At 51.2% G+C, this 23,007-nt stretch overlaps 2 protein-coding genes across 2 annotated transcripts; one reads left to right on the top strand and one right to left on the bottom strand.

Moving 5' to 3' along the window:
* Positions 1–10,104: 10,104 nt before the first annotated feature.
* CATSPER1 (cation channel sperm associated 1) lies at positions 10,105–18,175 on the top strand. Its single transcript, XM_040255206.1, has 13 exons — positions 10,105–10,231; positions 10,288–10,464; positions 11,330–11,542; positions 12,292–12,405; positions 12,564–12,720; positions 12,971–13,062; positions 13,207–13,350; positions 13,519–13,582; positions 13,737–13,809; positions 13,981–14,038; positions 16,198–16,273; positions 17,876–17,990; positions 18,149–18,175. The coding sequence occupies exons 1-13, from the start codon at positions 10,105–10,107 to the stop codon at positions 18,173–18,175; spliced, it is 1,437 nt and encodes a 478-aa protein (XP_040111140.1).
* Positions 18,176–20,658: 2,483 nt separating this feature from the next.
* CST6 (cystatin E/M) lies at positions 20,659–22,123 on the bottom strand. The gene is made up of 3 exons (XM_040256333.1): positions 21,832–22,123; positions 21,197–21,322; positions 20,659–20,869 (listed from the first exon to the last, which is right to left on the bottom strand). Exons 1-3 carry the CDS (start codon positions 22,069–22,071, stop codon positions 20,786–20,788), a joined length of 450 nt encoding a protein of 149 aa, XP_040112267.1. The 5' UTR covers positions 22,072–22,123; the 3' UTR covers positions 20,659–20,785.
* Between the last annotated feature and the right edge of the window lie 884 nt (positions 22,124–23,007).

Raw genomic sequence — 23,007 nt, 5'->3', positions numbered from 1 at the left:
CAAGATTGCCAAGAGAAATAAAAATAACCTCAGATATGCAGATGACACCACCCTTGTGGCAAAAAGCAAAGAAGAACTAAAGAGCCTCTTGATGAAAGTGAAAGAGGAGAGCGGAAAAGTTGGCTTAAAACTCAAACTTCAGAAAACTAAGATCATGGCATCTGGTCCCATCACTTCATGGCAAATAGATGGAGAAACAGTACAGTAACAGACTTTTATTTTTTGGGCTCCAAAATCACTGCAGATGGTGACTGCAGCCATGAAATTAAAAGACGCTTGCTCCTTGTAAGAAAAGTTATGACCAACCCAGACAGCATATTAAAAAGCAGAGACATTGCTTTGCCAACAAAGGTCCATATAGTCAAAGCTATGGTTTTTCCAGTAGTCACGTATGGTTGTGAGAGTTGGACTATAAAGAAAGCTGAGTGCCGAAGAATTGGTGCTTTTGAACTGTGGTGTTGGAGAAGACTCTTGAGAGTCCCTTGGACTGCAAGGAGATCCAATCAGTCCATCCTAAAGGAAATCAGTCCTGAATATTCATTGAAAGGACTGATGCTGAAGCTGAAACTCCAATACTTTGGCCACCTGATGCAAAGAACTGATTCACTGGAAAAGACCCTGATGCTGGGAAAGATTGAGGGCAGGAGGAGAAGGGGACAACAGAGGATGAGATGGTCGGATGGCATCACTGACTTGGACATGAGTTTAAGTAAGCTCTGGGAGTTAGTGATGGACAGGGAAGCCTGGTGTGCTGCAGTCCATGGGGTTGCAAAGAGTTGGACACGACTGAGCGACTGAACTGAACCTATTTTTTACCTACAGGAGTCATAGAGATCAAAAGTTTGTTAACTTGGGTTCAATCCCTGGTTGGGGCACTAAAATCCTACAAGCCACATGGTGCAGCCCCAAAAGAAAGAATCCGCCTGCCAATGTAGGGGATATGGGTTCAATCCCTGGTCCAGAAAGATTCCACATCCTGAAGGGCAGTGAAGCCCATGAGCCACGACTGAGCCCTCGTGCCCCAACTCCTCGAGGCCCTCATGCTCTAAACCCTGTGCTCAGTACAAGAGAGGCTCTGCACTGCACTGAAACCAGAGAGTGGCCCTGCTCACCACAACTAAAGAAAGGCCCCTGCAGCAATGAAGACCCAGCATAGCCAAAAACAAACAAACAAATATAAACATTAAAAAAAAATAAAGTTACTGTATCAGCCAGGATTTAATCAGAGAAACAAAATTACTGGTCACAATTATATGTAGTCAAGATGTATCCTAGGGATAAGACCCTGCGTAATTGTGAGGGCTGATCATAGAAGACTGCTGTTTTTGTTTCTGGTGCTGGAGCTCAGAGACAGCAGGCAGACTGTTGGAAAGCATGTGATGTGAGGTGAGGGAAGCAAGAACAAACTGGCACCTGTGAGGACTAGCTAGCACCCGCAGGATGGACCAGAACGCAATCAATCTCTCACTGCACCTAAGCCTCTAACTTTAATGAAGCAGACGGTTCACAGGAGAAGCTGGCACTCTCTCCGGGAGCTGAACATGTGCCTGGAACAAGAGGAGCAGAAGCAGGAGGAGCTGTGGACCCAGCTATTGCCCGATGCCAACATGCTGAGCCAGCAAGTGAGGGTCACTGTGAGAGAGGTGCCACCACTTCGGGGGCCCCTGCACCAACCTGCCTCATGGAAAAAAGGATGCAACTCCTGTTTCACTTCCACTTTCCAAATCTTACACAAAATGTCACTTGTGGGCCACAATAACAGAACTATGCAGGGAAGAGAATTCTGGGAAATAGATCCAGCTTAGTTAAAATGACACAGTACAAATTCACTGCAGTTTCAGATGTTAATTTGAAAATTATTACCCATGGAGACCAATTAGCACCAAAGGATTTTAGAGATGAAAGGTCACATTCCTGAGGCCCTCAGATTCATGCTGTGGTTGTTTCCCCTGTCCCAGAATTGATTGTGAGATTAGCGCTCAGTAGCTGGCAGACTCCCATTGGTTCCCTGCCACTGCAGTGTGGATGAATATGGCAAAAAGGACCAAAAGGAAAGCCCTGGAATTGTCCCCTCCTCCACCAAGTTGTAAACCAGGTTATACCACAACCCTGAAGAAACTGCAGAGATTAGTGCCACCATTAAGGGTTTGAGAGATGCAAGAGATGCAAGGAATATGATGCCAGTCATATTCCTACCTGTTTGCAGGTGGAAAAAGCAAACAGTGTGGCAATGCCAATAACAGCTGCAATTCTATTTTAAACCATAAAGAAGGCTGAGCACTAAAGAACTGACACTTTCAAACTGTGGTGCCGAAGAAGACTCATGAGAGTCCCTTGGACAGCAAGGAGATCCAACCAGTCAACCCTAAAATAAATCAACCCTAAATATTAATTGGAAGGACTGATGCTGAAGCTCCAATACATTAGCCATCTGATACGAAAAGCTGACTCATTGGAAAAGACCCTGATGCTGGGAAAGATAGAGGGCAGGAGAAGAAGGGGATATGATGGTTGGATGGCATCATTGAACAATGGACATGAGTTTGAGCAAACTCGGGGAGATAGTGAAGGATAGGGAATCCTGGCATGCTGCAGTCCATCGGGTCACAAAGATTTGGACACCACTTAGTGACTGAACAACAACAACAAAGTATTTTTAAATGTATTTATGCATTTTGGGGGGCTTGTGCTGGCTCTTAGCCACAGCACACAGGATCTTCAGTCTCCATTACAGCATGCGATCTTTCAGTTCCAGTATGTGGGATCTAGTTCCCTGACCGGGAATCGAACCCAGGCTCCCTGCATTGGGAGTTCAGAGTCTTAACCAATTGGTCAGTTGGTTAAGGGAAATCCCATACCACTGCAATTCTAGATTTGAGATCTTTATTGGAGGAAATCAATAAACCCCAGCAGCAACTGCTATTGAACAAGCTTTCTCTTACATTCCCGTGAGTATAGGAAATTACACTGCTTGCTTTTACCTAGCAAAGATGACAGTATCCCTTTACTGTCTTGTCCTTAGATTATTACCATTCTCCTGCAAACTTCTAGGTCCAAAGGGACTCTGATAGTCTTGCCAGCACAGAGAACACACTCAGTTGATGCCATTATGCTAACGGGACATTATGAGCAGGAAACAACAATCTCCTTAGGTGCCCTAGACGTATGTGTGCCAGAGAGTTGGAGATGAAAATTCGAGGGCCTGCCACATCGGGAAAGTGTCCAGAAGTCCAGAGGTCTGCGGAATGGGGCATATTTCTTCTAATGTGAGCGATGAGTTGCTGTCACTGATATCATATGTCACAAAGAAAGAGGAGCAGTGTATGGTGTGCCTTTTGGGTTTTAGAGTCAACACAGATCACAGGCTGTTTTGACTCAATTTCTGGGTGAGCTGTAAATCTGACAGTGTTCTATCTGGATCTCAAAAAAGCTCTTCAAGTGCCCAGGCTGTGGTGCAAGCTGCCTACCACTTGGGCACTATGCCTAGTAGACCCACATGTCTGACTTAGGTGTCAGCCAAAGACTCCATGTGGCATCTCTGGCAACCCCCAACAGGAGGATCACAGCTAAGACCTCTGGAATCTTGGTCATGCTATCTCTGCTGACAGCTATTCTATCTCTGCAAAAGCAGTTTCTGGCTTGCTACTGGGCCTTAATAAAGACTGAATGCCTGATTTATGGAACACCATGGGATTATCAGACCCAAGTGTTCATCATAAACTGGGTATTACCTGACCTATAGAACCATGAAACTGGATTTTCACGGTTGCATCTCATTAGAAACTGAAGTGATAGAGGGTCTTCCCTCGTGGTCCAGTGGTTAAGAATCTGCCTTCCAGTGCAGGGGACGTGGCTTCGATCCCTTGTTGCAGAACGAAGGTCCCACAAGCCTCAGAGCAACCAAGCCTGCACACCACAACTACTGAGCCCATGAACCACAACTTGAGAGTCCACGTGTCAGAACCAAAGATCCTTCGTGATGCAATGAAGATCCCATGTACTGCAACTGAGACCGGAGGCAGTCAAATAAACAAAAGAAATTGAAGTGGTATATACGATACTGGGCCCACACTGATCCAGAAGGCACAAATAAATTACATGAGCAGGTGGCTCTGATTCCCATGGCATCAGTTTCTACAGTTTCACCTCAGTTTATACTCAAAGGCTCCAAGGGGAGGAGGAGAAAGGACAGGCCTGATTTCTGGAAGGCTTTGTACAAGTAAACCAGCGACAGCCAGAAGTGGACGTCTGCTCAGGACAGCCCAATTCAGAGCTGGTCCTGAAAAACGGTGATGAAGAAAAATGGTCCCTGTGGGCAGAGCTTTGGGCAATACACATGTTATCCATTTGTGTGGAAGAAAGGAGGGGTTAAGGTACCAGTTTATATGGACTCTTGAGCAATATCTGATGGGCTGGCCATTTGCAGAGACTTGAAAAGAACACATCTGGGAAATTGATGACATGGTCTATGGAAGAGGTCTGTGGATGGCTTCTTTCTTTCTTCTTCCATAAGACAACAAACTATCTCATGGGGTTTCTTTTTTGTTGGTGTTCTATTAAATTAATTTTTATTGGAGTATAGTTGCTTTACACATGGATGGCGTCTTAAAATGCTCACAGAATGGGAAGTTATTCATGTCCCGTGTAAATGCTCATCACAAGGCAAACAGGGCCGGAGTCCTCACTAGTCAGATAAGACAATCCATCCTATAGATGTGGTCAGCCTCTTGCCCCAACCAAACTGGTGGTTCTCAATGGACCCTTCACAAAGTGCGAAGCCACCAGGTCTCTATACGTCTTTATAAGAGGCGTCTGTGTTCTTTGTCCAGATTTTCAGTTTATTTTAATTTTAAAAATTCATTGTGGTAAAATACTTATTAACATAAAATTTGCCATTTTAACCATTTTTTAAAGTTTATTTATTTATTTACTTTATGGCTGTGCTATGTCCTCGTTGCTAGGCGAGGGCTTTCTCCAACTGTGGCAAGTCAAGTGGAGCCTGCTTTTTGTAGCGGCGCTCAGGCTTCTCACTGCAGCGGCTTCTCTTGTTGCAGAGCACGGGCTCTAGGGCACGGGAGCTGGTAGTTTCGGCATGTGGGCTCAGTAGTTGTGGTACTCGGGCTTAGTTGCCCCAAGGCACGTGGGATCTTAGTTCCTGGAGCAGGGATCCAATCTGTGTACCCTGCATTGGCAGGCAGACTTGCAACCACTGGACCACCCCGGAAGTCCCATTCTAAGCATTTTTCAAGTGTACCATTCAAGTGCAGTGAGTACACACACAACGTTGAATAACCGATCACCACAGTCCATCTCCAGAAGTTTTCATCATGCCAACTGAAATTCTGCATCATTAAACATTCACTTTTCATCATCCTCTGCCCACAGCCTCTGGTAACCACTATTTAACCTTCTAAGATTGGGTCTATTCTGGGTAACTCATAAAAGTGGAGCATATGATATTTGTTCTTTTGTGTCTGGCTTATTTCACTTAGCATAATGTTTTTGGAGCTCATCTATGTTGTTGTATGTTGTCAGAATTTCCTTTAAGGCTGAATAATATTCCATTTTGTTTATCTCTTTATCTGTCCAAGGTCATTTAGGCTGTTTCCACCTCTTGGCTGTTGTGAATAATGCCTCCACAAACAGGTGTACAGATACTTGTTTGAGTCTCTGCCTTCCGTGGTTTTGGTGCATAACTAGAAGTGAACTGCTGCGTCATAATCACAGCATAATTTAAACACTCTCAAGTAAACTAATCTTGGTTTCACCAGACTAACATTTTGCACCATCGCTCTCTCTTTCATCTCCAATAGTTTTTCACACCAGCACCTCCCTGGACAGAAAGTAATGTGCGTGCCAACATCAAGTTTTTGTTTGCTGAGTTTTGATTGGTTTTGGTTTTTCATATGAGCAGTGAAAACTCTCACGGAGCCAACTTTTTAAAAATGTATTTATTTTTGGTTGCCCTGGGTCTTCATTGCTGCACACAGGCTTTCTCTAGTTGTGGCAAGAGGAGGCTACTCTTCATTAAAGTGCAAGGAGTTCTCATTGCAGTGGCTTCTCTGTTTCAGAGCTCAGGCTGTAGGGCACGGAGGCTCAGTAGTTGTGGCGCTCGGGCTTAGTTGCTCCATGGCATGTGGGATCTTCCTGGACCTGAGACTGAACCAGTGTCTCCTGTATTGCAAGGCACACCCTTAACCACTGGACCACCAAAGAAGTCCTGGAACCAACTTCTGATGGAAATGCCATCGGTTCAAATGCCAAGACCAGGAGGCTGGGGAGAGGATAAACTGGGAGACTGGGAGTGACATATACACACTCCTATATAAAATACAGAGGACTAATAAGGACCTATTGTATAGCACACGGAGCTCTATTCAAAACTCTGTAACCACCCATATGGGAAGAATTCGAAAAAGAGTGGATGTATGCTTATATATATACATATAAAACAGATTCAGTTTGCTGTGCAGCAGAAACTAACACAACATTGTAAATCAGCTAGACTCCAAAAAAATTTTTTTAATGCCAAGACAGTTCTTCTAAGACAGACCTTTTGAGTCCAGATATGAGGAAAACATTAACCATATCTTGGCTGGTCGTTAAAAGCTGCAGCAGAAAAACTTTTTTTCTTGATTATCGGCATCACTTACAAATCTTACAAGTAGTATAATGGCATTTGTCAGTGAAATCTGTTGACTCATCAGTTTTCAGTTAATTACCAAGAAAAAAAAAAACACGTCTTCAGCATTATGTGACATCAGTATGTCTCGTTGTTGCTCCCTCTGAGAGTAGAATCTTTCTACTCTTTTGTTGAGCAACTTGCACTAACATTTCACTCATATAATTTTACACACTAGCATTATTAGTTTCTTTTTTTCTGAACAGTAGGTCTGTTACAAATAACTTGTTCTTTGAGGCTTTTTAATATAACAAATGTGGTTATAAAAGCCTTGATCTGTTTGCTTTCTGATACCATAGATAAAAACTAGCACATTTGTCAACTGGCTATAATTTGTAGTTAAATTCTTTCCAATTTTGCTAAAGCCAGGGCTACATTTGTTAATTGTAATTTTTCATCACTAAGCCTGCCAGATTTGTCTACAGTTCTAAGCTCCTCCTCTTTCACTTCACACCTCATAATAAAACATCACTACTTTGAATCACTAGACGCCTTTGTAAAACACAAACGCTAATAAGATATAAAATAAAAGGGCATCATAATAACTAAACAGGAAACTCGCAAAAAATATTAAATCATTCTGAAATTCACTTCTAACCTATCTAATTCATGTTTTACATTGTTCATATCAACAGCAAAGTGGCAGCGAGGCCACTGTGTGTGCTAAGTCTCTCAGCTGGGTCCAAATCTTTGCAACCCCATGGACTGTAGCCCACCAGTTTCCTTTGTCCATGGGGATTCTCCAGACAGGAATACTGGAGTGGGTTGCCATGCACTCCTCCAGGGGACCTTCCCAACCCAAGGATCGAACCAGCTCTCCTGCATTGCAGGCGGATTTTTTTACATCTGCGCTACCAGGGAAGCCCAAGAATACTGGAATGGGAAGGAATGCAGCGAAGTCATGGGAAAAAATATTTCTTAGAAAAAAATTTCCTCTGATATTTTTAACTGCAATGCCTGGCTTGCGGAATCTAGGTTCCCTGGCCAGGGATCGAAGCAGCACCAGGTGCAGTGGAAGCGAAGAGTCCTAACCACTGGATCGCCAGGGAAGTCCCTCCTCTCGTTCTCTACCACATCAGAAAGTGTGTTTGCGCCCCTAAGTCAGTCAGCCGTGCGTAAGGGGGAGGTAACCCTGAGGACAAGGGTGTGGTCATCCATCTTCACCTCCTCCTCTCCAGGCAACAGCATGTTCACACGTGATGGACAGACTTGTTATCTCATGCTGAAAACTGAGCAAGGCTCCACCCACTGAGCACTGCAGCCGGGGCTGAACAACCCCTCACAAATGAGTTCCGAGGCTTCTCCATTAGGGTCCATCCCTGAAACCGCTGGCATCGCACAGCACACGAGGTTCAAAAATAACACTGATTTCTTTTTCTCTTCACAAGACAGAATCCCTAACCTAGAAACATCTCAAGTAAATTCTGTGGTTAAACAGAACTCAGAAATCTCTGCCTTAGACTATCACTCCTGTCTGCTGGTTGATTCACACTCCAGCCCAAAAGAAGCGCGGAAATACCTGCACCCACATCCTGGGCCTTAAATTGAAGACCCGGAAGTTGTTGCACTGCTTCCGCTCTCACTCTTTGGCCACGCCTAGATGCAAGGCACACTGGGAAATGTCTCTATTTGGGAGAACGTACCGGGAGGAAGAGGAGAATGGAACTGTGAAATAACTGTCCTATTAAAAACTCTTTCCTTGTCTGCGGCTGGCAGCAGACACTGAGCCCCGTGAGGGCCATATCTCATCACTGGGCACTTGGTACCCAATGGCACTATGAACTTAGCTATGACCAAGCACTGAGGAAACAGCTCTAGTCAAAGTGGGAACCTGAAAGTTCCAGAAGAGCTGCGCTGGTCATGAATGAATTCTGGTGGATTTCAGCAGGAAGACAGGACAGCATGGTGGAAAGTTTGGAATGAGTGCTGACTTTATAAGTTCTTATTTATTGAGCAGTTTGTTTATACTCCTTGAGCCGCATTTCTAAATTGGGATAAAACAAAATGGGCATAATATTATCCATCCTGGAGTTTTTGTGAGGATTACATTTAAAGTGCATAAAGCTGGTCTTCAATAAATATTGGCTGTTAGTTTAATTTTAGTAATAACCCAAGAGGGACGCTTCCACTACTGTCAGCCATCGAGACAAGGATGACAATGCTAATTACCATTTGTTGTGCTATTAGTATAAGCTTTACATATCTTAACTTTTTTGACCCTATGAGGTAGGTGTTATTATCCCCATTTTATAGAAGAACAAACAAAGGAAGATTAAGCAACTAGACCAAGGTCACATATCTGTTTACAGTGGAAGCGGGCAGTTTGAACCTCAGAGCCAGTTGGTGTCTAACATGTGGGCCCAAAAGAGCCCTTCCTGGATAACTGGATAGCCCTTCCTGGGAACTGGACCATCTGGCTTCTTAAAGTTATTTTTTCCAGTAACAGATTTAAAGCAACTGCTGGGCCTCTGATGTCACCCTGAAATTCTTTGCCCAGCTTTGCCATTGACCTACTGGGTCACCATGGGCCAGTCCCTTCCCCTTCTTGACCTCAGTTTCCTCCTTTTACAATGAAGAGTTGGACACAATGATCTTTGAGCCTGAACTGTAGCTCAGAAGGAGGCATTTGGGAATTAGGCCTGAGTAGAGGTCTGCCTATGACATCATAGAGGGGAGAATTCCATAAGAAGTCAAGCTTTCCTAGAAGCCCCAGTGTGACGGCTTAGGTGATTAGGCGAGACAGGTTATCCAGGAAGGGCTCTTTTGGGCCCACATGTTAAGGTTTCCTCATCCCAGGGTTCCTAGCATAGTCTCAGATCAATCTTCCATGTCTGCAAAGGCTCAAAATGAAGCAGACACTGATGACTCAGATGTGTTGTCTCACCTTGGCTCATCAACCCCATACCATAGGCCAGGCCATGGTGGAGTCCACCACCATCACCAAGGTGCATCCCTCCACCATCATGGCTTATCCCATCATCGTGGTGGACCTCACCACCCCGAAGAATTCCAAGACTTCCATGACAATGTCTTCTCCCACCATGCCCACCGCTCCTATCACTCCCTCAATCGTGGTGAGTCCCACCATCATGGTGTAGACCACCGCTCCACATCCCTTTCCCAGGATCCTTCCCGTGACACTCTCATCTCCCACCAATCCTATGTCGAGGACCACTTTGACAATGAGCACCACCATGGTAGCAGGGGACACGATGGGAGGTCCCACCAACACAGGGAACCCAACCACCATGGTGGGTTTCACCACCACACTGAGGTTCCTGACTATAGTGGGCTCCATCGCCAAAGTGAGGCTCACCGCCATAAAGACTCCACCCAATCTAGTAGCCGCTCCCACCTCAGTGAGGCCTATCACCATGGTGGGCACCACCACAGAAGGCCTACCTCCATGATGTCCTACCACCATGGCCCACCTCACCACGGCGAACACCAGCACAGGGAGCACCAGCACGGCGCACGTCCTCATGATTACCCCCACCGAGATCAGCACCACGGGGAGCACCGTCGTGGAAGCTCCCAGCTCTTTGGCTCGTACACGCCCCACGCCGTGACCTTAGGCTCCCTCAGCTCCGCCTATTCTCGTCCAGTGGTTTTCCAGCACAGCAAGCCAGACCGGAAGAGCTCAGCCTTCAACTTGGCTGGTTCCCTTAGTACAGTGAACTCACACCCTTCCGAGACTTCCAACAAAGTCTATCCTCAGGACTCGTCTTCCAAAACCTCGGAAAGCTGCCCTGAAGAAGATGAGCACGTTCAGAGGCACAAAGGTGCGTCTTGAGCTCGCCCCTCACCCCCAACTCCAGCTGCCTGGCCCAGGTTCCAGACCTGAGTCAGGCCTGGCATGTCCTTCACAAGGCTCACTCTCCCCTGCAGGGGTAGTCCATTGGCTCTTCACGCGCCTGACCTGGAATGAGGCACCTCTTCAGGCATCAGTTGTTGGTTCATTCAGTCACTGTCTTCTTCATTCTCATGTTCACTTCTCAAATGTTTCCTATTATTGAATGTGAAAGCTGGTGTAGGTCACTTATACAACCAAACCCAGACTGTCCAGTGAAGGGGTCCATCGCCTGTATCAGAACATTTACCACTGTGGATTCTGTTTGTCCACATTTCCCCCACTAAACTGAACTTCTTGAGGACAGAGGGAAGAACCAGTGCCTGAATGAGGGCCTTGTTGGAGGGCAGGGAGGACCTTGCCTGTTAACATATAATCCCCTCCCAAATTGTTCCCTAGTAGTTCAGTAGACATGGCATTAGCTTCTTGAACAAGAAGCAAGGGATTTGTGTCTGTTTGTGGAAGAGAAGGCAGTCAAGAGGGGGAAGATATGTTGGAAGCATCTTGTAGGGAGAGGCCGAGGTTACCAAGAGGATGGGGTGGCAAGGAAGACTGGGTCTTCCACGTGTAAGCTGCCATATGAGTAAAAAGCGTGGAGTGTAAGAGCCTGAGCCCCTGAAATAAGCTCAAATCCCAAGCAGACGGGCACCTGCAGGGCAGGGTCAAGCCTTGGCTTCTATACCAGCGCAGGACGAGCATGCCAGCCCCTGAGTGAGCTCACGGCAGGCAGGCCTGGGAGGGTGCCCAGATCCCTGGGTTCCTTGCCCCAAGAACTTGCCTTTCTGGCCCCCTTACAGTTGGCCGAGCCCCGCGGACCCACAAGAAGGTGCACTCTTCGGACTTCTTGTGTTGGTTGTGGGAAAAATTAAGCCAGCTCATTTGGGGTCTTCGGAGAATGCTCAGGAAACTGGTTGACTCCCTGGCCTTTGAAACCTTCATCATCTTCATCGTCTGCCTCAACACCATCATGCTTGTGGCTCAGACCTTCGCTGAAGTCGAGATCCGGGGTGGTAAGAGCCAGGGAGCCCTGTTCACGTAGAGAAAGCCGTTGATGTTGTTCTGGGCCTCCTGTGAGCCTGACCAAGTTCCGGGTGATTTAAACAACTTAGCCCATCTGATCCTCACCCTGGGAGGTGGGCGACATTGCCCAGCAGTTAGAGTGAGGCTCAGAGAGTTTTGCTGAAGTCAACCAGACCGCCAGAGACAGGAGGGTCTTCTAAGCTTGAGCGTGTGCTGTTTGTGACTACAGCCACCAGGTGGCGCATCAGCTCCAAGTACGTTGATTTGCGCAAGAAGGATGCCCAGAACCCATGTCCGCTGGACGGGTCAGGAGGCCCTGGAGGCCAGGAGGCCCTGGAGGGAGGAGGCTGGGAAAGCTGGGAAGACCGTCCCTAAAACTCCAGGGAGCAGAGTGAAGGAAAGGACCTGCCACAGGACCCATAAACTAAGAGAAGAAGAGTGGGCTGATGTTTCTTGCAAGCAGTTTAAGGCTCCCTTGGAAGCCCTTTACTATGTGAAATGCATTTGATACTCATGAAAATTCTATCAGGCAGACTGTTACATCACCATTTCATAGATGAGGAAAGTGAGGCACAGAGCAGTTGAGACACACAGCCATTGGACAGAGCCAGCTTCTCCCTAAATGGCTGCTTGCAAGTGAGGTTCCAGAGAGGAGGAGGAGGCAAGGGCTGGGCTGCTGGGGGCAGGGGTTGGCCTAAGCGAGGGCTCCTTCCTCCCTCCCCACCCCATGTCCTCACAGAGTGGTACTTCATGGCCTTGGACTACATCTTCCTCTCCATCTACATTGTGGAAGCTGTGCTCAAAATCATTGCTCTGGGCCTCGCATATTTTCTGGACCCCTGGAACAACCTGGGTGGGTAGAGATGGGGCCTGTGTGTGTGTATGTAGCAGGAGCCCTTGAACTGCCCAGAGGCGACAAAAGCAGGGGGGTGTTGGTCCTGGGAGGGCTGTGGGCCTGGGCACGGGGCCTGGGCAGCAGTCTGTGACACCCGGGCCCCTCTGTGTCTGCAGATTTCTTCATCGTGGTCGTGGGTGTGCTGGACTTCGTGCTCATACAGGTCAACTCTTCCTCCACACACGCGATCCACAACCAACGCATCTTCCGCATCTTCAGGGTCTTTAAGACCCTGCGAGCGTTGCGGGCGATCCGAGTCCTTCGGAGGCTCAGGTTAGCAGGACCACAGCTGCCCACGACAAGGCTGTAGATTTCCAGAATGCTTTTCTGATGAGTCTCCTGCCTTTCACTAGGCTCAATCTCTAATTTTCCAGAGAGGGGCTGGGACCCTCTGCAAAGTAACTAGCAAACCAGGGATCTACCGCCTCAGTCAACAGCAGTCTGAAATCTGTCATCATCTTTGGTTTCTGGGCACAGACCCACACCCCACTGACACAGCCTCTGTCTCAAACTATGCCCACAGATTCCTGACCAACCTCCAGGAAGTGACCGGGACCCTGGCCCGGTCCTTGCCGTCCATCACCGCCATCCTCATCCTCATGTTTACCTGCCTCTGTATCCATGTCATGGGGCTGGGTGGGAGCGTGAGGTGCTGTCATGGACAGAGTGGCGAGGCAGAATCAGAAGTTGGGGGCGGTGAGGGGAGAGGAAGAGGTGGGGAGAGGACCCCGTGAGCCAGGTTTGGTCCTCAACAGCCAGTCCTGTTCTCTGTGGTGCTCCGGGCACTGTTCCACTACTCTGACCCCAAACGCTTCCAGAACATCTTCACCACCATCTTCACGCTCTTCACCATGCTCACCCTGGACGACTGGTCCCTCATCTACCTGGACAGCCGGGCCCAGGGTAGGGCGGACCTCAGGCTGGGTGGAGGGCAGGGGCTGTCTGGGTGGGCAGACCCTGAGGGCTCAGTTATCCCATCTGCCAAGTGGGGCTTCTGAGCCATGCTGGCCGGGGTGTGGTGAGGACCGGCAAGGGACTCAAAGCTCAAAGGAGCCCACCCGTCTCTTCCAGGCGCCTGGTACATCATCCCCATTCTCATGATCTATATCATCATCCAGTACTTCATCTTCCTCAAGTGAGACACCCGCCACCCTGCACGCCCCAGCTTTACTACCCTCAACCTCACCCCAGGGGCACCCCCTCTGCTCCCCTCTCACTATGGTTTTGCCACCACGAACCCAGAGGAGGGTGCAGTCTCGCCTCCAGCCCCCTCCTGTCTCTTGCCCCAGCCTGGTGATTGCTGTCCTGGTGGATAACTTCCAGATGGCGCTGCTCAAAGGCCTGGAGAAAGTGAAGCAGGAGGTAGTGAGGGGATGGAGCGAGTGGATCCATTGGGAAGACACAGGGAGGGGGCACAGAAGCCGCAGGGTAGGGTGGAGGGTACTCCAGGACAGGCAGACATGGGGCTCTGGCAGAATGGAGGACAGGCAGACATGGGGCTCTGGCAGAATGGAAGCCTCTTCTTTGCAGAAGGCAGCCGAGCTCCATGAAGAGCTGTTGGATGACTCGGTGACGAAGCTCATGGAAGCAGGTACCAGCACCCCACTTCTTCCCTGACAGACAGAGAGTGCCAGGACCAACTTTACTTATTTATTTTTGGCGACACTGGGTGGTTTGCAAGATCTCAGTTTCCTGACCAGGTATCAAACCCAGGTCCCAGGAGTGAAAGCACCAAGTCCTAACCAATGGACCACCAGGGAATTCTTTTGGCCTAGCTTTAAGAGTCTTGGAATCTGAGACTTAGGAGAATTTTCAGAGCTTAGAACTTTGGTCCAAAGAACTCCATGACCATCCGCCACACTGATAGACAATTCTTGAAAGACCCATTTGCAAAACAACTAACTAGCCACATTCAGTTCAGTCGCTCAGTCGTGTTCAACTCTTTGCAGCCCCACGGACTGCAGCACGCCAGGCCTCCCTGTCCATCACCAGCTCCCAAAGCTTACTCAAACTCATGTCCATTGAGTCGGTGATGCCATCCAACCATCTCATCCTCTGTCGTCCCCTTCTCCTCCTGCCCTCAATCTTCCCCAGCATCAGGGTCTTTTTCAGTGAGTCAGTTTTCTGCATCAGGTGGCCAAAGTATTGGAGTTTCAGCTTCAGCATCAGTCCTTCCAGTGAATATTCAGGACTGATCTCCTTTAGGATGGACTGGTTGGATCTCCTTGCAGTCCAAGGGACTCTCAAGAGTCTTCTCCAACACCACAGTTCAAAAGCATCAATTCTTTGGTGCTCAGCTTTCTTTATAGTCCAGCTCTTACATCCATACATGATTACTGGAAAAACTGTAGCTTTGACTAGACGGACTTTTGTTGGCAAAGTAATGTCTCTGCTTTTTAATATGCTGTCTAGGTTGGTCATAACTTTTCTTACAAGGAGCAAGCATCTTTTAATTTCATGGCTGCAGTCACCACCTGCAGTGATTTTTGAGGCCCCCTCCCAAATAAAGACTGTCACTGCTTCCATGTATGGATGTGAGAGTTGGACTGTGAAGAAGGCTGAGCGCCGAAGAATTGATGCTTTTGAACTGTGGTGTTGGAGAAGACTCTTGCGAGTCCCTTGGACTGCAAGGAGATCCAACCAGTCCATTCTGAAGGAGATCAGCCCCGGGATTTCTTTGGAGGGAATGATGCTGAAGCTGAAACTCCAGTACTTTGGCCACCTCATGCGAAGAGTTGACTCATTGGAAAAGACTCTGATGCTGGGAGGGATTGGGGGCAGGAGGAGAAGGGGACAACAGAGGATAAGATGGCTGGATGGCATCACTGACTCGATGGACGTGAATCTGGGTGAACTCCGGGAGTTGGTGATGGACAGGGAGGCCTGGCGTGTTGCGATTCATGGGGTCACAAAGAGTCGGACACGACTGAGCGACTGAACTGAACTGAACTGCTTCCATTGTTTCCCCATCTATTTGCCATGAGGTGATGGATCCAGATGCCATGACCTTAGTTTTTTGGATGTTGAGTTTTAAGCCAACTTTTTCACTCTCCTCTTTCACTTTCATCAAGAGGCTCTTTAGTTCTTCTTTGCTTTCTGCCATAAGGGTGGTGTTATCTGCATATCTGAGGTTATTGATATTTCTCCTGGAAATCTCTGAGATCTAGCCACATTACGATTCACCGAACATTCATTTCTGTTAATAATGTACAAAGTTTATAGCAGTTGGTCTTATATGAGATGACTTCAACTGTCCTTGAGGCTTTTGTCAAGGTGTTATACACACTTGTCCAGAATCACTCAAAGAGGATTGAGAGTCTATAAAAACGAAGTTTCCTGTACATGTTCATTTTTACACATCTGACTTTCTGGGTGAACAGATTTTGAGCCAATGGCTTTGCCTCCTGCTGAAAGATGTTCAGAACTTTAGAATCTGAACTCCAGAATCCCACTCCTAGGATCATCAACACCAAAGGATTAAAGACCCTCAAGTGTCACCTGGCCCCTCACCTGCCCTCTCCATCTTGGGCACTCAATGCAAAAAAAAGCTTAAAACAAAAAGAGGAATTAATTGTCTCAGATACTTAGTAACTTGTCTTCAGCTGAAAACAAGGCAGGAGGAGAAGGGGACAATTCCCTGACCAGGGATCGAACCCGTGTCCCCTGCATTGGAAGGTGGATTCTTAACCACCGGACCCAGGGAAGTCTCCAGGCAGCAGCTTGACTTCCCCCTTCTTTCTCTACATCCAGAGCCTAAAGAGGTGCTAAGTGAACACACTATACAGAAGCAGCTCATTGAGAAAAAGTTTGGAGCCATGACTGAGAAGTAAGGAGATGCAAAGGGAGGGGAGGTGTCAGGTCTGAGGGGGAGGCCGGGGGGCTGACTGGGCCCGGACAGCTGGGGACTCGTGGCTGTGCTCATGGCGGGGGTCCTCGGCACAGACTTCTGGCGCTCAGGAGAGCCTTCTCCCGGAAAGCCAGGCCTGCCCCACCTCGTCCAGACTGGCTCCAAACCAGCCTTCCAAGCTCTTCTCTGCTGCTGGCAGAACTTGAGCCCCAAGCTCTCTGATCACGGCACCCCTCACCGCCCTGGCCCATCCTGGCTTTATGCACAGCACAGCACACAGCACACACGTGTCCACCTTCAGGCCTTTGCCCGCCCTGTTCTGTCTGCTGGGATGTTCTCTGGCTGCCAACAGCAGGCATAGGTGATCAATAGCTGGAAGAACTGAGATCCAGTCCTGCTCGTTTCACCTCCTGGCTGCTCTCCCAGCTGCCCTCCGCCCTCCACATCCCAGCTTCTCAGCCCCTAGCGTGGGCTGGGACTTGACTCCTCTGTGATATTTTCTTTGGGGGTTTTTCAGCCTCCAAACTCTTCCCCACTGGCCCACCCTCGCCTCCACTGAGAGTGGTCTTTGTTTTTGTTGCTGTTTTGCCTGTTGGTTTTAATCTTTCTTCCTTCTACTTTCTTTTTATTTACTTAGCGATCTTTTTTTTTTTTTTTTTTTAATGTTTTGGCTTTTCCTGCCTTCTCTGAGTTTGTAGCCTTATAAGGGCTCCTGCCTCCCTGCTCTTAAGATCGGGGCACCTCACTTTGACCTTCCCTGAGTATCTTCATCTTGAATTCATCCATCCTCTAAAAACTCCTTCCTTGAAGCCTGCCTGGTCCTCAGGACACTCCCCACTGTTCACAGATCTGGGCGCGCTGGGAACTCTGTCTATGCTTAGCAAACCCTCAAAGTGCCTTTCAAGCTCAGCCCCGTGATGCTTCCTCCAGATATCTTTCCTGATACCAGGTCAGGTTTCCTTCTGTGGGTCCCGCAGTGCCCTGTGTTTACACTCGTCACCAATGTAAACACCCTTGGCGTGCCTTCTTGGCTCTGTCACAGATGGAGCTGCTTGTAGCAGGAGCTGTTTCTCTTTTGTTTCTGTGTCCTCCAAGCACCATGCGATGTTCCACGATTTCAGTGTTGTTTGATGGCTGGACTGATAAGGCACGCTGGCAGTGAAGGAGTTAATGAATGGGTAGTGGGTGGGGGTGGGGCCAGGGAAGAGCAGGTGGATGGAGAAATAGGTGAGAGAGGGAAAGAGTGGGATGGTCCCATGGGTGAGTCAATGGATAGATAGCCAGGCAAGTGTGCCAGTAGGTGGCTAAGTGGGTGCATGAGTCAGGGTGGGGTAGGTTGGACGGATGCAGGGGCAGATGGTTGGGAGGTAAACAATCGTCAGAACTCTCCATGGTCCAGGCAGATGGTGGGCTGCAGGGTATATGTGGCAAAGGAGATACACCATGTAGGGCCCACACAGAAAAGGGCTGGCCATGGCTGAAAATGGAGGCATAGGGTGCTGTGAGTGCGGGGGTTGAGGGGTGCGGAGGCGCTCTGGGGGCTGAGATGGCCCAGCTTTGCCCCCTCTCCACCGCCCTCAGGCAGCTGGAGACCCTGTTCCACTTCCTGCAGCTGGTGGCTGGTGTGGAGCATTACCAGCTGAAATTCCGCTCCCAGGCCGCTGTCATCGATGAGATTGTGGACACCACATTTGAGGTGAACCAGGCAGGACCTGGGAGGAGCCAGGTGGAGAGGACGGGGCACTGGAAGGCTAGGCTTCGGGTGCTTGTGCCTGGAAGTGGCCCGAGTGAGAGCAGTGTGGGCCTCCCAGAAGCAGAGGCCGGCGCCATCACTTTCCACCCCCTCCCCCGCAGGCTGGAGAAGAGGACTTCAGGAAGTGACCCCCAGAGAGGCAGCCTGGGTCCAGACTTCAGCCTCTGGCTGGCTGTCCACCAACTCCGGCCAAGTCCCCATATCTGCTGGAAAGATCACTGGGCCTGTGGGGGTTGGGGGGAGGCAGCCAACAGAGTTTTAAAATCCCAGGTGGCTCTGTGTCCTCACCAGCTCGGCCGAAGCACAAGGGAACTTGTGTGCACGCATGCACATGTAGCCTGGAGCATGTATACACGGGAGTGTTCTGGGTGACAGGCTTGTCCTTGGATCCCTTCCTGCCCCACTGGGGCCTGGCATCCTGGCTGGGCCTGGCAGGGCCTTAGCAGCCGGGGGCAGGTAGGGGGGGTGATGTGGAAAGTGGACCAGGCTCAGTGATGGACGGAGAGTGGGCAGTCAGCCTGCTTCGGCGGGGGGAGGCCAGTCTGGCCCAGGAGACGGGAGAACAAGTTAGAACAGCGCATGGTTGTCAAGAGCCCAAGGGACCAGGAGGCTCCAGGAATGAGGGCTCAGAGCCCAGGAACTCGGGCCTACCAGCACCCTCAGCATCCAGTATCAGGGTGCCAACTCGCTGGGGACAGCCTGAGCCCAGAAGGCAGAGGTCATCACCACACCCTGCCCTGCCTGGGGTCAGGCTAAAGAGCCTCAGGGAGAGGAGAGGAGGGAGGCTGTTCAAGTCCTCCCAGCCTTGGGGTGGGGATGGGGAAGGGTGTGTGGCGGGGACAAGCCTCTGGTAGAGGAAAGCGAGGAATGACCGCCCCCTGTAGGATGCTCAGGATGGCAGTGAGCACCGAGCGCTAAGTCCCGCTCACGTCCAGCCAGAGGGAGTTCTCCCACCACCCACAACACCCACCTTACCTCTAGCAGAGTGAAGCTGGAGGGAATCAGGGACAGAAGCCCAGAGCAGGGGCTGAGCGGTGGCCATTTCGCTCGCCACCCCGCCTATGTCCAGTCTGGACCAGACAGTGGCCACGTCTCTGGGCCCCAGAGAGAAGCAGCGCGTCTCCTCCCGGGCCCCGGCCCAGCGGAGAGGACAGACAGACTGTGTGGAGGAAACGCCCACCAGGGACTTGGGCACAGATTCCAGGGGTAGAGAGACCACTGGCCTCACCTCACCGCACGACCTCACACATTCATTCAGGATTTCCTGCCCCTGAGTCCATGCCAGCCATTCAGGAGGTTCCTGCTTGCTGGCACCTGGGAGCCAGCCAGCAGCAGACCGACCGCAGCTGCCATATCTGACAGGCTTGAGTTTCCCCTACAACCCTCGGTCCCGTCAGACTCAGCTCCTCAGGCCCACCGCCACCCCATACGGCCTCCGAGGGCTCTAGAGGAGCAGGACCTGGGAGCTGGGGCTGTTCCTTGTTACGTCCCAGCATTGGGCAGGAAGCCGGCCAGGCAGGAGCGGGTGTGAGGCCTGGCCAGGCTGCAGGCAGGGGCCGCCAGGTGCTCCCCACGGCCACCCTGCCCGCCTGCCTGGGGCCTGGTGGGGCCCACCCTCTGAGCTCCCTCAGGATCTCGTTCCCGCCCATCCTGTCCTAGACACACACGGGTGTGCATCCGGGCATCTGAGACAGCTCCAGCAGGGGCCTGTGGGTCTGCGTTTGGGGGGCTGTGTATACATCTCCAGGTTGTCCTCAGTGTGGGGCTGCTGTTCCCGTGTGTTTGTGTCTGTGCTTCTAGGTTGCTAGGTCTCATGCGTGTGTGTGTGTGTGTGTGTGTCTGGATGTGTGTGTGGTGTCTGGGAGCAATCTGAGGGTTCATGGTGGGTGTGTCTGTGTGTCTGGAGTCTTGAGAAGTTCTGGATGCGTGTATGCCTCTTGTGTAGTGAGTGTTAATTCCAGCCACAGATTCAGGTGTGCAAAACATGTTCCAACTCTATTTCTTTAAAGGACATTAAACTGCATCTGTCCCCTCACCCCTTCTATGGACAGCGGATTTGACCTCGTTCCCCTGGGGGCTCCCTGACAGCCCCTTCCAGGGGTCTTGCTCAGGACAGAGGGTGGGGGAGTCCTCCTGGCATGGGGCCCACAGTGTGTGTGTCTTGGCCAGCAGGGGCTCTGCCATCTCTGGGCCACATGCTGGTCTAAGAATCTCACGGGATGAGAGCTCAGTGTTCTGGGGCGGGGCGGGCTAAACCCCCAAGCACCACTCTGAGCCGTCCTGGCAGCTGAGAGGGAACAGGGCTCAGGCGCCCCTCAGTCTCCCCTGGCTGCTGTCTCCTTCCTGTCCTGGGGCATCATCTCTCTCCTGTGACTTTGTCTCCCCACCCATAACTTGGCAAACTCTGGGAGTCTCTGGAGGTTTGTTCCTCTGTCTGTGATGCTGGGATATTTGGGGGACTCCAAATTTGGGAGCTGAACTTTGCACCCTTAGCATCTTCTGGACTGAGATGGCAGAGGCCGAGCGTGGGGTGGTGTGGGCACCCTGTTGGCTGGAGCAGGGTTGCTGGGAGTGGGAGTGGGGGATGAGAGAGGGACTCAGAAGAGACCAATGCCAGAAGCAGTGCTAGCAATTTATTGCCGTAGATATGGTCCAAGGAACTGACATGCCCTCCACCCATGCGCCCAGTCCTGCCCAGACTCATTGGCTCCCTCTCTCCCCTAAGCCCACAGGGGTCTCTACAGGGACACACAGTCGTGCTTTAGAAGCTGGGAGGAGTTCTTCCAGGGAACCACAAGGATCTCAAAGTCACAGCGCAGCTTCTGCAGAGAGAAGGATGAAAAAAGTGGGGTGAGCCCAGGCACCAGGCCACTGCCTCCCAACAGCCCTGTGCCTGTGACACTCTGGGATGCAAGAAGGAACAGCGAATTAGATGGTCAGGACCACCAGACCCCAGACCTTCCCAGCCAACCCCAGCCTCCCACCCCGCCAAGTCCAGGGGAAGCCCCAGTCTGCTCCTCTCTGCACCCTCACCCTAGCCCCGGGGCTGAGTCAGCCAGACATCAGCCCGGCCAGCCAGACCAGTTCAGGCTGGGCAACCTGAGGGCCCGGCTGCTGGGCTGATGCCTAACTGGGGACACAGCTGTTACCTCCTGCTGTGCTTCTGCGGCCAGGGGGCAGGTGGTGAGGTCTACGTGGTCTCCAGCCACGGCACTCTTCCGGCAGGCCGTGCTCCCCATGTCCACGGTCAGGTAGTACTTGATGCCCGCCACCAGCTGGGGCAGAGGTGGGCACAGGTCAGGGGTGCCTGGAGACAACCTTTGACCTGGACCTCTCACCTCCCTCCGTGTCCTCCCATCGCCCATCACCTTCCCCTGGGCCTAACCAGCACACGGCCTTTGGGTTCAGACCTGGACGAGGGGACTGGAAAGGCAGGGAGAGGGCAGCAGGGAGTTCTGGTGGGGGTCCCTGGTGGGGCGGGCAGAGCCTGGGCCAGACAGTAGCCTGAGACTCAAGTCCACACAGCTGCCCCTTGTCCCTCACCCCACCGCACCCCAACCCGCCTTTCAGGACAAGGCCGATTCAGGGTTGAACCTTATTTGAAATTCTGAGATTCTGCTCCGCCTGGACTTTTGACATTAATTGTATTTTGAAAACTGTTGTATTAAGATGCCGCCCTGATTACTCTTAGTCGCCCCTCCATCTGGGGCCCGGCTGGGGCCGCGCTCGCCTCCCCGCGCTGTCGGCGCCGCCCCTTCCCCGGCCCCGCCCGGCCCGCCCGCACCTGGCTTTGCGCCCGGAGGATGGTGAGGTCGCGGTAGTAGTAGTCGCTGTTGCTGCCCATGTTGTAGTTGGCCACGGCCGCTTGCGCCGCCTTCTGCACCTGCGGGTCGCTGGGCGACAGCTCCTGCAGTTCTCCGACCTTGCGGTCCCCCGGCCGGGCCCGGGCGTCGCGGGGCAGCGCCAGGAGACAGAATGCGAGCAAGGCCAGGGCCATCGGCAGCAGGAAGCTCGGACGCGCCATGGCCGTGGGTGTCGGTATCTGACCGCGGCCGGCGCTGCTTTTATGGGCTCCGCGGCCCCGCCTGGCCCCACCCGCCACTCACTGCGCGCCCCCGCAGGCGGGGAGGGATCCACCCAGCCTGGTTGGTCCACCCGTGAGGCCGCCTTCGGGGTGCCGAGGAGGACAGCGGGCAGGCCCGAGCACACCTGGGCATCACCACCACGCTGCCTGCCCTCCAGGCACACCTGGTTGGGGAGGGCAAGGACTTCGACAGCGCCCAGCCACAAGTGCCACCACAGGGTCCGTTCACAGAGACCCATCCCATATGAGAAACCCACAACAGCTACTAGCAAGCTCTTAACTATCTCCAATGCGCAGTCTTGGAGAAGTTACTTAACCCCCATTGCCTCAGTTTCCTCCTCTGTGAAATGGGTTGCTTCGAGGCTTCAATAAGTGCTTAGGAGAGGCCAGGTGCTATATAAACAGCAGGTAAGCAGGAGTCCTTACTGCCCTGAGCCAGGCACTGGTTAACCCTCATGACCAGCATGAGGTAGGGATCAGTGAGCAAGGGCTCCATTTTACAGAGGAGTAAACAGGACACAGAGTAAACAATTGATTTTGCCCGAGAACACAGGCTGGTAAATAGTAAATGGTGACACTGGCTTTTGAGCCCAGGCAGGCGCTAGTGGTATAGGATCCGCCTGCCAATGCAGGAGACTTAAGAGATGCAAGTTCAATCCCTGGGTCGGGAAGATCCCCTGGAATATGAAATGGCAACCCGCTCCAGTATTCTTGCCAGGAAAATCCCATGGACAGAGGAGGCTGGCGGGCTACAGTCCGTGGGGTCACATAGAGTTGGACACGACTGAGCACGTGCACACACACACAGGAGATACAGTCTAACTCAAATCTGGGTTCTCAGTCCAGAGGGAGCCCAAAGGATAACTGGCCAGGAGT

Source organism: Oryx dammah, unplaced genomic scaffold (assembly GCF_014754425.2).
Source record: "Oryx dammah isolate SB20612 unplaced genomic scaffold, SCBI_Odam_1.1 HiC_scaffold_15, whole genome shotgun sequence".
NCBI lineage: Eukaryota > Metazoa > Chordata > Mammalia > Artiodactyla > Bovidae > Oryx > Oryx dammah.
This window is presented reverse-complemented; position numbering and strand designations above follow the sequence as displayed.